A 14984-nucleotide genomic window follows, 5' to 3' on the forward strand; every position below is an offset into this window, starting at 1 on the left:
ATCAGCAGAGAGAGATTAGATTTCACCTCTTAGTCTAATGGCTCTTTCTTGTGGCTGAACAAGGCTACCAGAGTGGGGACCAGTTTGTATGTTGCTTCTTCGATGTTCACAGCGAAATCACACCAGCACATTACTCTTTGAAAGATTAAATTTGGGAAGGAGCTCCACCTCCACCAACATCATGACAGGAATCTACTCACACGACACCAGCGTGAGAGAAAGGATGGTCTTGTGGTAAAGCACTGGGCTAGGACTCAGGAGACCTGGATTCTGTTTCCAGCTTTACCACTGACTACTTAGGCAAGTCATTTCGTGCCACATTCACAAAGGGTCTTGGGTGCCCTTCCCCTTCCCCCACTGTTTTGTGTGGAATTGCAAGAATGGATTCAATGCCTAAGGCCCCTGACTGCAGAAGCGGGGGGGCCTGGCAGTGGATTGCAAGTAGAGACCTGCCCTGAATTTCAGGAGAGGGGCAGAGTTTAGGACACATCCCTCTTGTCAGTATCTGCCATTGGCTAGCTTAGGATGTGTCTTGTCGGCTTCTCCAACTGGCTAGCTTAGCTGGCTCCCCGCTCAGCATGTTGGCTTTGTGAATCCCCTTCTTAGGTCCCTGTGTCGCCCCTTGCACTGTACAGAGAGCCTAGGCACAGCTCCAAAGTTTTGTGGATTTCTAGATGTCTAAGTCCCTTTGTGGATCTGGGCCTTCATCTCTCTTGGCCTCAGATCTCCAGCTGTGAAACTGGGGTGATGATGATGATACTTCAGGGATGGAGGAATCTGTCTCATGGAAGTTGTCACTCTTCTGGTTCTCATTCAGGGACAAAAATCATTGGGAAGTTTCCTGAAGTGGGGTATTCAAAGCCCCTTTAAATATTGGTGTTGCTGTAACCTATGGACTTCCATTCCTCCCAGAAAATGACCCAAGTGGGAAAGACAAGTATGAACTGCTGTGTGAAGATGGTTCCCGGAAGCCTGTAGATAAGTATCATGAGTGTTACTGGGCCAAAGTTGCTGCTCATGCTGTTGTGGCTCGAAGTGTTGATGGCCGGGCTGACGAGATCTGGAGCTTCCTCTCTCAGGCAGAGGTATTTACTTTTCCCCTTCTCTACCATTCTCTCTGTTCCAGCCTCTCTTTTGCTATTATCCCCTTTTTGTTTGTTCTCTCCACTTTTTCAAAACTATCTCCTGCTCTTGGTAGACACCTGATCATTTCTCCCCTGTAACAGGCAAAGTACGGCAAGAACACAAAAGAGAGCTTCAAACTCTTCAGCTCTCCTCATGGGAAAGATCTGCTTTTTAAGGACTCTGCTTCCAATTTTATCCGTGTCCCTCGACTGATGGATGCCCAGTTCTATCTGGGCTACCAGTACTGGGCTGCTATTCAGAGTCTCAGGCCAGGTAAGCAGGGACTGGTCTCCAGGGCAAGTGGTCATGAAATTTTAAGGTGGTGGGGGAATCCATTAGGAGGCCATGGCTCAGATCCTGCTCTTAAAGCATCCTTCAACTTCATTCACTTTGAAGTTAACAGAGCTACTGAGGTGTATCTGGGTGTAGATGAGCACTGGATTGAGCTGCATGAGTTGTGCTCTGCAGTGTGTGTTCAATAAACAATTGGCACTGCCATAACTGGAGATGTTTGAATGCAAATTCTCTTGGCCCAGGGATCGGACTCCCATGTGCCACTGAGCTGCATTGTCACTAACGAGCAGTAGTTTGGTGTCTCTCTGCTCTCGCAGCGTTCTGGGTACAGCACCAAATGCCCCACTCGGTATATGCCACACAGCCCCAGAAGCACCCAGAGAAGGAATCAGGCAGCAGGGAGACACGTTTCTTTCTCTGTTCTCTCCCTCTCATTCCAAGGGCTATTCACTGCCTATTGGCCCTGACCAAGCAGGCACCTCCCAACCACCTTCCCCTGGCAGCTCAGTTGTGCAGCTCGGTGGGGTGGGGTTCGAGGGATAGCCTTGGCATTGCCTATTTCTCATCCCTCTCCTGCCAGTGGCCCAGCAAGGGTCCAGGAGCACAGCCCTTTGTCTCCTGAAGGGGCGGATGCTGCTCAGAGATATGCAGGAAGGAGGTACTCCCCCTCAGGCTCCTGAGCTGCCATGTAGGCTAGGCCATAAATGCCGTGTAACACAGGGCACATTAAGCACAGAGATCCCTGACCCTCCAGTAATGGAGTGAGCGTGGTGGGATCAATGTCCTAACTACCAGCCCAGCTGTTGGTCCCTGGGGTCTCCTGTATTCTGGGGACACCCACTGCTCTTTGACTTTGCTTTGCCTGCATCACCTTTCCCACCACACTGGGTCTCCCTCCACCCCTGTTAATGATGCTCCCTCACTAGTCAGTGGGGCTGCTGTAGAGCAACATGAGATCTCCCTGGGGCTGGCCACCCTGGCTCTGCACCGCGTCTGGGAGAACCATTCTGCATGGATTCAGGAGTGTCATCTCTGGGGCAGTTTGTGCAATGGGCAAGTGATGGTTCCCATGACCTGCTCCAGAACTAGGGACACACCAAGAATCAGTCACAGAAACATTTGGAGAGTCAAAAGTAAATCTGTTTGGGGGAATGAGGCAATTTTCTCACATTTATTTGCAGTCCAGAATTATTTGTCAGATGTTTGTTGTCAGTTCTTGCTGCTCTGTTGCTCGTTCAGGGACAGCTCCATGGGCAATGTTGGGCCATTTTGATTGGATGTCTGGGTCACATGGGGCTAAATCCACTGAGGCAAAACCAAAAAATAAACCGAAAGAAATCATTTCAGGTTGAAACAAACCATTTCCATTCAAATTAAATGTAGTCTTGGAACATTTAGTTTTCAAAATGCCAAACAAAATGTTTAGACTTCTCTGACATTTATTTATGCTATTTTGGTGCTGGAAGTGAAACTATTAACCAAATTCGACCCCTGTTCACAAATGCTTTCTGACTACCCAAAACTGCTTTTTTTTGTTTTTGCATTTTAAGCAAATAAACTACGGGCCCGGACAATCTCCACCCGAGGATATTAAAGGAACTGGCACGTGAAATTGCGAGCCCGTTAGCGAGAATTTTTAAGCGATCGATAATCTCGGGTGTTGTGCCGTATGACTGGAGGATTGCTAATGTAGTTCCTATTTTTAAGAAAGGGAAAAAGAGTGATCCGGGTAATTATAGGCCTGTTAGCTTGACGTCTGTAGTATGTAAGGTCTTGGAAAAAATTTTAAGGGAGAAAGTAGTTAAGGACATAGAGGTCAATGGTAATTGGGACGAACTGCAACACGGATTTACTAAAGGTAGATCGTGCCAAACCAATCTGATCTCCTTCTTTGAGAAGGTGACGGATTACTTAGATAAAGGAAATGCGGTAGATATAATTTACCTAGATTTCAGTAAGGCGTTCGACACGGTTCCGCACGGGGAGCTGTTATTTAAATTGGAAAAGCTGGGAGTGAATATGAAAGTTGTAAGGTGGATAAGGAACTGGTTAAAGGGGAGACTCCAGAGGGTCGTATTGAAAGGTGAACTGTCGGACTGGAAGGAGGTCACCAGTGGAGTCCCTCAAGGATCGGTCTTGGGACCGATCTTATTTAACCTTTTTATTACTGACCTTGGCACAAAGAGCGGGAATGTGCTAATAAAGTTCGCGGATGACACGAAGCTGGGGGGTATTGCTAACACGGAGAAGGACAGGAATGCTATTCAAGAAGATCTGAACCACCTTGTAAACTGGAGTAATAGAAATAGGATGAAATACAATAGTGAAAAGTGCAAGGTCATGCATTTAGGAATTAATAATAAGAATTTTGGATATACGTTGGGGGAGCATCAGTTGGAAGCGACGGAGGAAGAGAAGGACCTTGGGGTACTGGTTGATAGCAGGATGACTATGAGTCGCCAATGTGATACGGCTGTTAAAAAAGCAAACGCGATTTTGGGATGCATCAGGCGGGGTATTTCCTGCAAGGATAAGGAGGTGTTAGTACCGTTGTATACGGCGTTGGTGAGACCCCATCTGGAATACTGTGTGCAGTTCTGGTGTCCCATGTTCAAGAAGGATGAATTCAAACTGGAACAGGTTCAGAGACGGGCTACGAGGATGATCCGAGGAATGGAAAAACTGCCTTATGAAAGGAGACTCAAAGAGCTTGGCTTGTTTAGCCTGGCCAAAAGAAGGCTGAGGGGGGATATGCTCGCCCTATATAAATACATCAAGGGGGTTAACGTTAGGGAGGGAGAGGAATTATTTAAGTTTAGTACTAATGTAGCCACGAGGACGAATGGGTATAAACTGGATATTAGGAAGTTTAGACTTGAAATTAGACGAAGGTTTCTGACCATTAGGGGAGTGAAGTTCTGGAATAGCCTTCCGAGGGAAGTAGTAGGGGCAAAAGACTTTCCTGGCTTTAAGACAAAGCTTGATAAGTATATGGAGGGGATGTTATGATAGGATCGTCAATTTGGGCAATTGATCTTGAATTACCACCAGACAGGTTTGCTCAATGGTCTGCGGGGAGATGTTGCATGCGATGGGTACTGAGTTGCTGCGGAGAACTCCTTCTTGGGTGCTGGCTGGTGACTCTTGCCCACATGCTCAGGGTTTAGCTGATCGCCATATTTGGGGTCGGGAAGGAATTTTCCTCCAGGGCGGATTGGCAGGTGCCCTGGAGGTTTTTCGCCTTCCCCTGCAGCGTGGGGCACGGGTCGCTTGCTGGTGGTGTCTCTGCAGCTTGAGGTCTTCAAACCATTTTTGAGGATTTCAATAACTCGGTCCTGGGATAGGGGTTGTATAAAATTGGATGGGTGGGGTTCTGTGGCCTGCCTTGTGCAGGAGGTCAGACTAGATGATCAGATTGGTCCCTTCTGACCTATGAGTCTATGAGTCTATGAGTCTACGTAGCCAAGAAACTTTGCCCAGCTCAACTCTCAACTTGGCTGGTCTGGGGAGTGAAAGGCTGGGGCTGTGCTGAGAAGAACATTGGTCTCTCATATATCAATGCACAGCACTACCAATGCTAAGTGACCTGGAGGTTATGAAGCCTAGGACCATATTCTGAGCTGGCACAAATCAGTAGAACTAAGTGAAGCTAAGGCAAGTGGTGGAGTATCCATTTCTTGCTGTCTTAAGACCAAGAGTGGCTGCCTCTCTGGAAGATGCTTCGGTCCAACACACATTATTAGTCTCAAGACAGGGGTAACTGGGTGAAATTCTCTGGCCAGGGTTATACAGGAGGTCAGACAAGATGACCTAATGGTCCCTTCTGGCCTTAAAATCTAAGCCTCTATGTTGATTTTGAAGCATCCCCCTGTCCAGTGAAAACCAGACCCAGCCAACCGGCATCCTTTTCCTGCATATTCTGCACTCCTCTAGTCCAGCATTTGTCAAACGAGACTATTTTGAATGGAGCTGCAGGGATCGTGTGTACACAATGACTTGTTGTCAGCAGCCCTGCTCTTCCTGCAATCAGTCAGTTGGTGGCTTTACATTTTAGATAAGCTTTTGGCATATTCTCTCTGCCTCGTTGCTTCCCTAGAAACTCCTGAAGCCCCTTCGAAAAAGGTGAAGTGGTGCACAATAAGTAAAGATGAGAAGGCCAAGTGTGATGAATGGAGTGCAGTGAGTGAAGGCTGCCTGGACTGTGCAGTGGCAGAAACAACAGAGGACTGCATTGCCAAGATAGCGGTATGGGCGTTTCCTTTTCCCACTGCTCTCTCCATGCATCTGCCAGCTCGGGGAACAGTTTCCTCTCTCTGTCTTTGAGCAGTGCTGGTCAGGAATGTTTCAATGAAACAGTTTTTCATTGGAAAACGCCAATTCATTGAAACTGAAACTTTTTCCAGGAAAGAGTCAGTTCTGATGAATTTCTTAACTTGATTTTTTTTTGAAGTTTACAAATTGTCAAAACATTTCCATGTTTTCTAAATTTTCATTTTTCGAGTCAAAGTCATTAAAATGTTAGCTACTTATCCTACCATCTCTTTCGTGACAGCAATATTTTTAAAAGGCCTCGTCTCTGGCAAGGGGAGGCTGCATGAAAAGTAGCTTCATTTCATATTTGTTGAGTTACTTTCATTGCAGAAAGGTGATGCGGACGCCATAAGCTTGGATGGAGGTCATGTCTACACAGCTGGTGTATGTGGTTTGGTGCCAGTCATGGGAGAATACTACGGGGGTGAGTGGGGCACAAACTGTCTTTTAGCTTGTTCTTGATGGGGAATTAACTGATATCAGAAACCTTGATTTTATTTTTAACTATGATAAGTCAGTGGTCCTGATTCTGGTCACAATTAGCTTGATCCAGAAAATGAGTGGAGGTGGGGGAGCAAAGGGGCTTTAAATCACTGCACTGTCTGGATGCTGAAGCAGATTTGGACAGGAGTGGTCCTGGGCATAAGCTAGAGCATTCCCTGAATGGCTGGAGCAGGGCACTCTAGCCACACCCTTCCTGCTTCTGATACACCCCTCTGTCCCCTGGAAACCCCCGCCTTGGGGGCTGTGTGGAGGGGATGACATGGGGCTGCTCCATTGGCTCTATCCATCAGGGAACATCTGCCCTGTATCAAGGTATCCCAAGTGGCCAGTTCCAGATGACATAGGGCCCCTCCCTGCTAGCAATCCAGATGTGGAACGGCTGTCTGGGATCCACAATAAAGGCCAATGACAGCTGGTTTTGTCTGACTTGAACAACCCTTATTCACAGAATTCTTCACAATCATTAAATCTTTGTCTTCTAGCCTCCAGCTCCAGTCTCTGTTTACCAAGCTGGTGCCCCTGAAGGGGAGTAGAGCAGCTTTGCTCTGCTAATGTGCTAGATGTTAGACCAGCCACTTCTGTCTCCTTCTGCATTAAGGCTTCCTCAGAAAGTAACTAGCCAGTTGCCCCACAGAGAAACCACTGCTGTGAACAGAATCCTTACAGAGCTAGATATATACACAGTGCCAGGGAAACCTATTTTTAGCATTAACTGCACAGTTGCTTTTGAAGAGCTCTCTATCTGACATCTCCTCCTCTTTCCCATTTCAGCTGACTTTGGCCGATGCCAGAAAGAAGAACGCGGAGGTAATTATTGGTAACAGAGGGGCAGTAGATAAAATCCTGACCTAGAGTAAACTGAAAAAATAAATTGGCCATTTCTTCCTAACCCTTAGCTTTCTGTTTCTTGACCAACATTCACCACAAAGATGGCTACGGGGACCTTTATGTCCAGTGTATTTAGTAATGATCTGGTACACAGATCCAGTAGTAAAGGGGAAAGTTTGCTAATGGCCGTCAGTTATTTAGATTAAGGGACACAGGGAGGAATGACATAAGGACCTACCCAACCTAGTCAATTTGACAACATGATCTCAGATAAAATTCAACAAAAAAGAAAGGTCAAGGTAGTACATTCTGAAGGGAACAAGTTAAGTTACCCAAAGAATGTAAAGAAATGGAGTCAGGAAGAGATTTACCTCTTGATATAAAATTGCCCAACTGGCCAGGTGGATTATGCAGGATTTTTGTTGTCTTCCTCTGAAAGCTCTTGTACTAGCCTGGGTCAGAGACTGGAGCAGACTAGATGATCTGTTCTAGGATGGCAATTCCTGTGTTCACATGAACATTAGCGGTAACCACTGTTCAGAGTGTATTACACATCCCCCCTCACCCCCCATTGGCTGATCCAAAGGGAGCTTTGAGCCTGCATCTGGTTAGTCGGCTACCTCGAGTTGTAGAGGTTCAGACTTTTAACGCTGAAGGTCTCGGGTTCAAACCCTGCTGCTGGCCCAATGACAGGGAAATCTTTAGAGGAGCCTCATATACAGAAAGGAACCCAAGTTCTCTTATGATATCTAGAAAGTCTGATTTCATGTTATTCAACATAAACCCCTCTAGGGGAACTGAATATCTTCAGAAATTGCTAATGGGATATAGTGCTTGCTACTGCTAGGTCACTGATCAAATCACATCAGTAGCACAGATGGTGTTATAGTTTGCTGCCTGTTCACTGACCTACATGACATGGGTTTGCCAGGTTCAGACCAGTTCCTAGTGGCCTGGCAGGGAAGCATTCACTGCAGCAGCTTGTGCAGTGCCAGTTCTTGGGATAAGCAGTGACTTTAGATCCAGGGCTGCAGGAGCACTGAATAAACATGATGTTGGCTTTTAAGGAAGACATCAACCTTTCATCTGTCTTATTGTGGAACATGGGCCATTCGTCCTTAAGGAAGGTGGAGAGGAAAAACCTTTCCCGCAGGCTTTGAACCTGGAAAGGGAGGGGAGCCCTCACTCAAATACCCGTTTCTTGGGTCTCCTCACCACAGAGGCATCAGGGCCAGTTCCTGCACCCTTTCCCCCATCGGAGCAGATGGCCTGAAAGGGATCAGAAATAGAAGGCTCTGTGGTGGGGAATTGGGGTGTTCAGCCCTCGGAGAGCTCGGGCATCGGAGTCTGTCTGCTCCAGTATATTGCTGAGTTGTGCTCAGCTAGATCTTCATTGTTAGCAGAATGGCGGATGTGTGGCCAGCTGGATCTGTGACTACATGGATCCACTAGCTGATCCCACTGCAAAGTGTGGAAGAGTGGCAGGGAGACAGTTTATGTTGAGTGCCAATATGCCAACACATTACACCGCAGGGACAGAAGGCCTGGGATACAGCACTAGAAGATAGGCTTTAGTAGAAATATTCCCCCAAACAGAGAGGCAGGCTGGTCTTGTAGTTATGGGCAGGACTGGAAGTCAGAAGGTATATGCTATATCCCTGGCCCTGACACAGACTTCGTGTGTGACTGTGGGCAAATCATTTAATGACCTAGTGCCTCAATTTCCCCACCTGTGGAGAGAAAAATAATGGGAATACTACCAGAGGGGTATTGTGGAGCTAAATGCATCACACCTGCAAAGCCCTCCATATCGTGGGGTGGATAGGCTGTAGGAGGACATACTATTCTTGTTATTCCCATTTGTAGATCCTCTCTATGGAGGGGGAAGGATGAAAAGAATTCTGAAACCTTGGATGTTAATTCTGGTTTAGGTTTGACTCTCCTGCTTCACTTCCTTTTCCTTCTGCTCTGTGACAGAAACATATTATGCTGTGGCTGTGGCGAAGAAATCCAACCCCGGTATCACCTGGAAGACCCTGCGTGGTAAGAAGTCTTGTCATACAGGTGTTGGGAGAACTGCTGGCTGGAATGTCCCCATGGGCTTGATTCACAATGAAACCGGGAGCTGCGACTTTGGTGAGTCAACTTGTGTATCAACTTCTCACAGTGACTGTGTGTGTCCGTGTCCCCAGTACAGACATCAGGGGCCAGTGCTAGAGAGCAAGAGCCTCATCCCACAGCTCTTGTCTGGCCTTTGAGTCTCTGGTGACTCCTGGATGCTGGCTGGGTGCTGGCACGTGGGAAATGCTGCTTTGTTAAAGGTTTCAAGGAGCCACATTTCCCTGAGATGGACTTAAGTATTTCCTACCCTGATGGAGCAGCAGTCAGATGTGGCATGTCAGTCTGTTTCTTTAGCAGATGTTATTGAACATGAAACAAGCAATGGTCATTTGTAGGGATAACAAGCCTATCTAGAGTTCTAATAGCCAGGATGAAAAAGACAAGGACTTGGGCAGAAATTGGGTTTCTTGCACTTTCTTCAAGAGCAGCTGGTACCAGCTATGATTGGAGACAGGCTGCTGGATCAGATAGAGCCCCGATCTGGACCAAAGTAGCAAAATCTGTCTTCTTGCTGTGAAGGTTGTTAGATCAAACCCTGACCCGTACTGACAGTGGTCCTAGTTCACAATGTTTCCCTTATGCAGCCTCTGCCATTTTTTAGGCTGAAGATATTACCTAAATTGTAAACTCTTTGGGGGCAGACACTGTCTTTTTGCTCACTGTCTGTACAGCACCTAGATCAGTGGGATCCTGGGCCATGACTGCAACACAAATAATACTTATTTCCAAATTACCTGTCATTGGCTTTGAGTCTCATGCTGAATAACTGGTGCACAGCAGAGATGCGTCTGTTTCTTACTGTGAGTTTCTCTGTCCGTAACTTCACTTTGTACACGTGCAGCAGGGGAACTGATGGTTTCTAAGGAAATGCCTCCTCAGTCTTTTAAAGAGGTTTTAGTTTTCTTTTCAATGAATTTAAATTACTTCAAGGCCTAATAATAATGAATCATATGAAGATTCTCACCAGGGGATAGAGAAAAGCAAAAGCCAGAGAGGAAATATACAATAGGTGTTCTATATTCCTCCTGGCAGATAAGTTCTTCAGTAAAAGCTGTGCTCCTGGATCTCCAGTTACCTCACCACTCTGCGAGCTGTGTGTGGGCTCAGGCAGCAAGCTCCCACCAAATTACACATGTGCCGCCAACAGCAATGAGAGATACTATGGATACAGTGGGGCCTTCCGGTAAGTGACTCCAATATAATACTAGAAGTTCCTTGGGCGGTGATGGAGTGAGAGCCCTGCCCCTGCTGACAGAGCCCTGAGAATCCTCTCTCTTTCCCTTCACTCTAATTTCCTCTTCCCTCCAGGCCCCACTGTGCAGACACCATCTTTCTCCTCATAACTCCCTCCAAAGCATATCAGTGCTACTCCTTCAGGATGGAGACGAGCAATAGCAGATGGGGACTGAAACTTTAGCCTTCCCACAGGGCAAGGCCACTAGATCTTACCTTTTAACTGAAAGGGAGAACAAGAATGCATTTTTTAAATCTTCCCCCAAACCCCGTTGTACGATCCCAAAGGAGAATCTAGGAGGCCAGTTCCTGCCCAGGCCAGCTCCTTGGCACTCTCCAACAGCTCAGGACTAAGTAGCTTGTGCTAGTATGAGCCTTGCTAGGCAATTCATTGTGTTTCACTCTGTACTGGAAAAGAAATGACCCAACGCAGCAGTGCTTCATGGCTCGCAGTAGTTTTGGTGTAAGCTCCACCTTTCACAGGCTATCCCTACTGAAATCCTCACTGACAGGAATGACAAGGATTTTGAAGGTAGCAAATTGAGTTATGCAACAACAAAATAAATAAAATTAATAATAATAAACAACAGCACACAAGTTTCTTATTCATTTGACAAAGCTTATATTTTCTGTTAAATTAAAAAGTGTCAGTGGTGAAATGCATGCTGGACTCTGCACATTGCTGGTGGTAAAATGTTACATTTTAACTGTCCTTGTCAATTCTAGCAGAGCTAAAAACGCTCACAGGTTCAGGTCACAAAAGATGACAAGTGTCAACAGCGGATCTGCAGGGAAGGCAACGATTCACAAATACCTGTAACTCCTGATTGTCTTCTCTCTCGGTATTTGTTAGGTGCCTGGTTGAAAAGGGAGACGTGGCCTTTGTTAAGCACACCATTGTCAATGAGAGCACCGATGGTATGTGACTATTTCACCTTGACAGTAGACTCCTATCATAACCTTAGTCCCAGATCTGGACCTTAGCGTCCAAAATATGGGGGTTAGCATGAAAACCTCCAAGCTTAGTTACCAGCTTGGACCTGGTACTTGCTGCCACCACCCAAAAAATTAGAGTGTTTTGGGGCACTCTGGTCCCCCTGAAAAGCCTTCCCTGGGGACCCCAAGACCCAAATCCCTTGAGTCTCACAACAAAGGGAAATAATCCTTTTTCCCTTCCCCCCTCCAGGTGCTCCTGGAGAGATACACAGACACAAGCTCTGTGAATCCAAACAGAGTGACTCCCCCTCTCCATTCCCAGTCCTGGAAACAAAAAGCACTTTCCTCTTCACCCAGAGGAAATGCAAAATCAGGCTAGCAAATTCAACACACACAAATCTCCCCTGATTTCTTCCTCCCACCAATTCCCTGGTGAGTACAGACTCAATTTCCCTGAAGTAAAGAAAAACTCCAACAGGTCTTAAAAGAAAGCTTTATATAAAAAAGAAAGAAAAAATACATACAAATGGTCTCTCTGTATTAAGGTGACGAAATACAGGGTCAATTGCTTAAAAGAATATTGAATAAACAGACTTATTTAAAAAGAATACAAATCAAAGCACTCCAGCACTTATATTCGTGCAAATACCAAAGAAAAGAAACCATATAACTTACTATCTGATCTCTTTGTCCTTACACTTAGAAACAGAAGATTAAAAAGCAGAACTACTTCTCCAAAGCTCAGAGAAAGCAGGCAGACAGAAAACAAAGACCTCAGACACAAAATTCCCTCCACCCAAAGTTGAAAAAATCCAGTTTCCTGATTGGTCCTCTGGTCAGGTGCTTCAGGTGAAAGAGACATTAACCCTTAGTTATCTGTTTATGACATCCATAAATGACTAGACTGGATACTCATAAAACCTATGGTACAGACAGGCTGTCTGTAAAGGTTTAGGCACTAGATCTGTCAGTAAGCACAGAGAATGGAAAGGGCTGTGGAGAACGGGAGCACTTCATCATGCTGGTGGGAATACCCCATGCTGACGTAGCTGCTGATGAAGCACATGGTTTTAGTAGCATTGCTTCCCTTCACAGCCATCCCACTGTGCTCTGTGGGCTTGAGACAAAGTCAGCTGAAGTCAATGAGAGTCTTTCCATTGCCTTCAATGGGCTTTGGATCAGATCATAGGAGGGCAAAGCCTCGTTATCTGCTCAGGGATAGAAATGTGCAGATTTGGGTGGGTGCAAGCACACTAGTGCTAGCTTCAGACTCCAGTGGCTGGTCACTGAAGTCTATGGCCCAAGTCCTGCTCACCTTGCTCTGGTGTTGGGGAGCAGATGGCATGTCCACCCTGCTCCAGATAAAGCCTGCCCGTTCTGTCTGAGATCAGTCTTACCCCTTTCCTGGGGTATGACTTCACGGGTAACTCAAACAATAATCATAGAACAGAAACCCCAGTCCAGGCTTTCTCCCCAATACTAGTCCCACGGTTTCCTGCAAGGACAGGCTGTCTCTGTCCCTAGTTTTCTGACCACAGGCTAACCCTCTTCCCTTCCTTCCTCATGGAATTAACAAGCTACACCTGCCCCAGTCAGCCCAACTCCCACTCAACAGCTTCATGCAGGGTTCTCTCTCCTGCCAGCCTGTCACAGAGTCTGCCAGTCACTGTCTGCACACCTGAGAGTTCAATACCCATTTCCACAAGCCTTGGCTACGGTCTTCAAGACAGCTGAGGGGATTAGACACATCCTCCTCTAGTAGAATGAATATTAATAAAATATGTGTGAATAAATCCTCCAGATTGCCCTGACAGTCTCCCCCACACCAGCAGCTTCCTGTTGAGCTCTAGTCAGGCCATCTCCTAGACACGTGTATGTATCCAAATACAAGCACACACCCAGACATTCCCAAGGATACCCCCCCGTGGGCAACCACACTCAGAGTAAAGCCTGGTGCTGTCAAACAGCTCTAGAGCTTCCATCTAATTCTCTTTCAAGGACATAATCCTGCTGAATGGGCAAAGGGGCTGAAAAGTGACCAATTCGAGTTGCTGTGCCGGGATGGAACACGCGCCAGTCCTAATGATTACAAGAAATGCCACCTGGCTCTTGTTCCTGCCCATGCTGTGGTCACACGTCCAGACAGAGCAGCTGATGTCCGTAAGATGCTGATAAAGCAAGAGGTCAGTACTGAGGGAGAAATCTATTCAGCTTGTTTTTATATTCCCCTCTTAGCATTTAGCATGAGCCAATAACAGGTCATGCATAAGTGAGACAAGCCAGTGTTAGAAACTCTTATCAGCAAGTCCAACTCCTTGTTCAAATCCAGACGCAGCAGGCTGTATCAGTGTTTGGATTCATGAGAGTGGATGACCACACTGCTACAAATGTAATAGAAGAGGGGCAGTCTATCACACGGAATTTTTTTCATCCAATCAGCCCAATTTTCTAACAGCCCATTGCATTTAATGAAAGGTCTCCCATTGACTTTGGTAGGCACTGGTGCCATTCCCACAGGATGCCATAAGCCAGATATTTTATGGCATCACAGACTATATAAACTTTCCACTCAGTTTCAGCTTGTTTGCATATTCTGTCTCATCTACTGGAAATCTGAACCCACAAACTTTGTTTCATACCATTGCAAGAAAAGAAGAGGTGATCAGGACCTTCCTCTTTTGCTGGCAGAGATTCCTGCTGTGACGGCTTGGGTCACAGAAACCCCCCTGGAACTGCCACCTGATGTGCGGAGACTACCTCTAAGCTTTCCGTGGCAGGCTGGGACTTTGGTACCTAGCCTGGTTGTGCCAGACACGCTAGCCTGCTACAAACACATACCCTGGTCTGAACCATGTCCCTCAAAAGCCGCAGGCTTAATTGAAAACAGCTTAAGTGCTCCTGTCTCCAGCACCCAGATACCCAGCTCCCAATGGGGTCCAAACCCCAAACAAATTCATTTTACTATGTATAAAGTTTATACAGGGTAAACTCATAAATTGTTCGCCCTCTATAACATTGATAGAGAGATACGCACAGCTGTTTGCTGCCCAGGTATAAATACTTGCTCTAGGTTAAATAATAAGTAAAATGTGATTTTATTAAATATTTTATTAAATATAAAGAGTAGGATTTAAGTGGTTCCAAGTAATAACAGAAAGAACAAAGTAAATTACCAAGCAAAATAAAACAAAAACATGCAAGTCTAAGCCTAATACAGTAGGAAACTAAATTCAGGTAAATCTCACCCTCAGAGATGTTCCAATAAGTTTCTTTGATAGACTGGACTTCCATCTAGTCTGGGTCCAGCAATCACCCACGCCCCCGTAGTTACTGTCCTTTGTTCCCATTTATTTCAGGCATCTCTTTGGGGTGGAGAGGTTCTCTCTTGAGCCAGCTGAAGACAAAATGGAGGGGTTTTCCAGGGCCTTATATAGTCTCTCTCTTGTGGATGGAAACCGCTAATGTTCTCCTGTGCAGAATCACAGTGACAAGATAGAGTTTTGGAGTCACATGGGCAAGTCACATGTCCATGCATGACTCAGTTCTTTATAGGCCGACGCCATTGTTAGTTTGAACGTTCCCAGGAAAGCTCAGATGTAGGTTGGCGTCTCTCTAGGTCCACTATTAGCTTT

General features: G+C 46.2%; 1 protein-coding gene across 1 annotated transcript in view; it reads left to right on the plus strand.

The window, feature by feature from the left end:
- The window catches only part of TF (transferrin), a 56996-nt gene that overhangs the window by 11398 nt on the left and 30614 nt on the right, over positions 1 to 14984 (plus strand). Inside the window, exons 7-15 of the mRNA XM_050965242.1 lie at positions 913 to 1085; positions 1227 to 1398; positions 5516 to 5664; positions 6061 to 6154; positions 7006 to 7041; positions 9040 to 9198; positions 10216 to 10366; positions 11270 to 11334; positions 13351 to 13535. Of these exons, the coding sequence (XP_050821199.1) occupies positions 913 to 1085; positions 1227 to 1398; positions 5516 to 5664; positions 6061 to 6154; positions 7006 to 7041; positions 9040 to 9198; positions 10216 to 10366; positions 11270 to 11334; positions 13351 to 13535 (1184 nt within the window). The remainder of the gene's footprint in view (positions 1 to 912; positions 1086 to 1226; positions 1399 to 5515; positions 5665 to 6060; positions 6155 to 7005; positions 7042 to 9039; positions 9199 to 10215; positions 10367 to 11269; positions 11335 to 13350; positions 13536 to 14984) is intronic.

Source organism: Gopherus flavomarginatus, chromosome 8 (assembly GCF_025201925.1).
Source record: "Gopherus flavomarginatus isolate rGopFla2 chromosome 8, rGopFla2.mat.asm, whole genome shotgun sequence".
NCBI lineage: Eukaryota > Metazoa > Chordata > Testudines > Testudinidae > Gopherus > Gopherus flavomarginatus.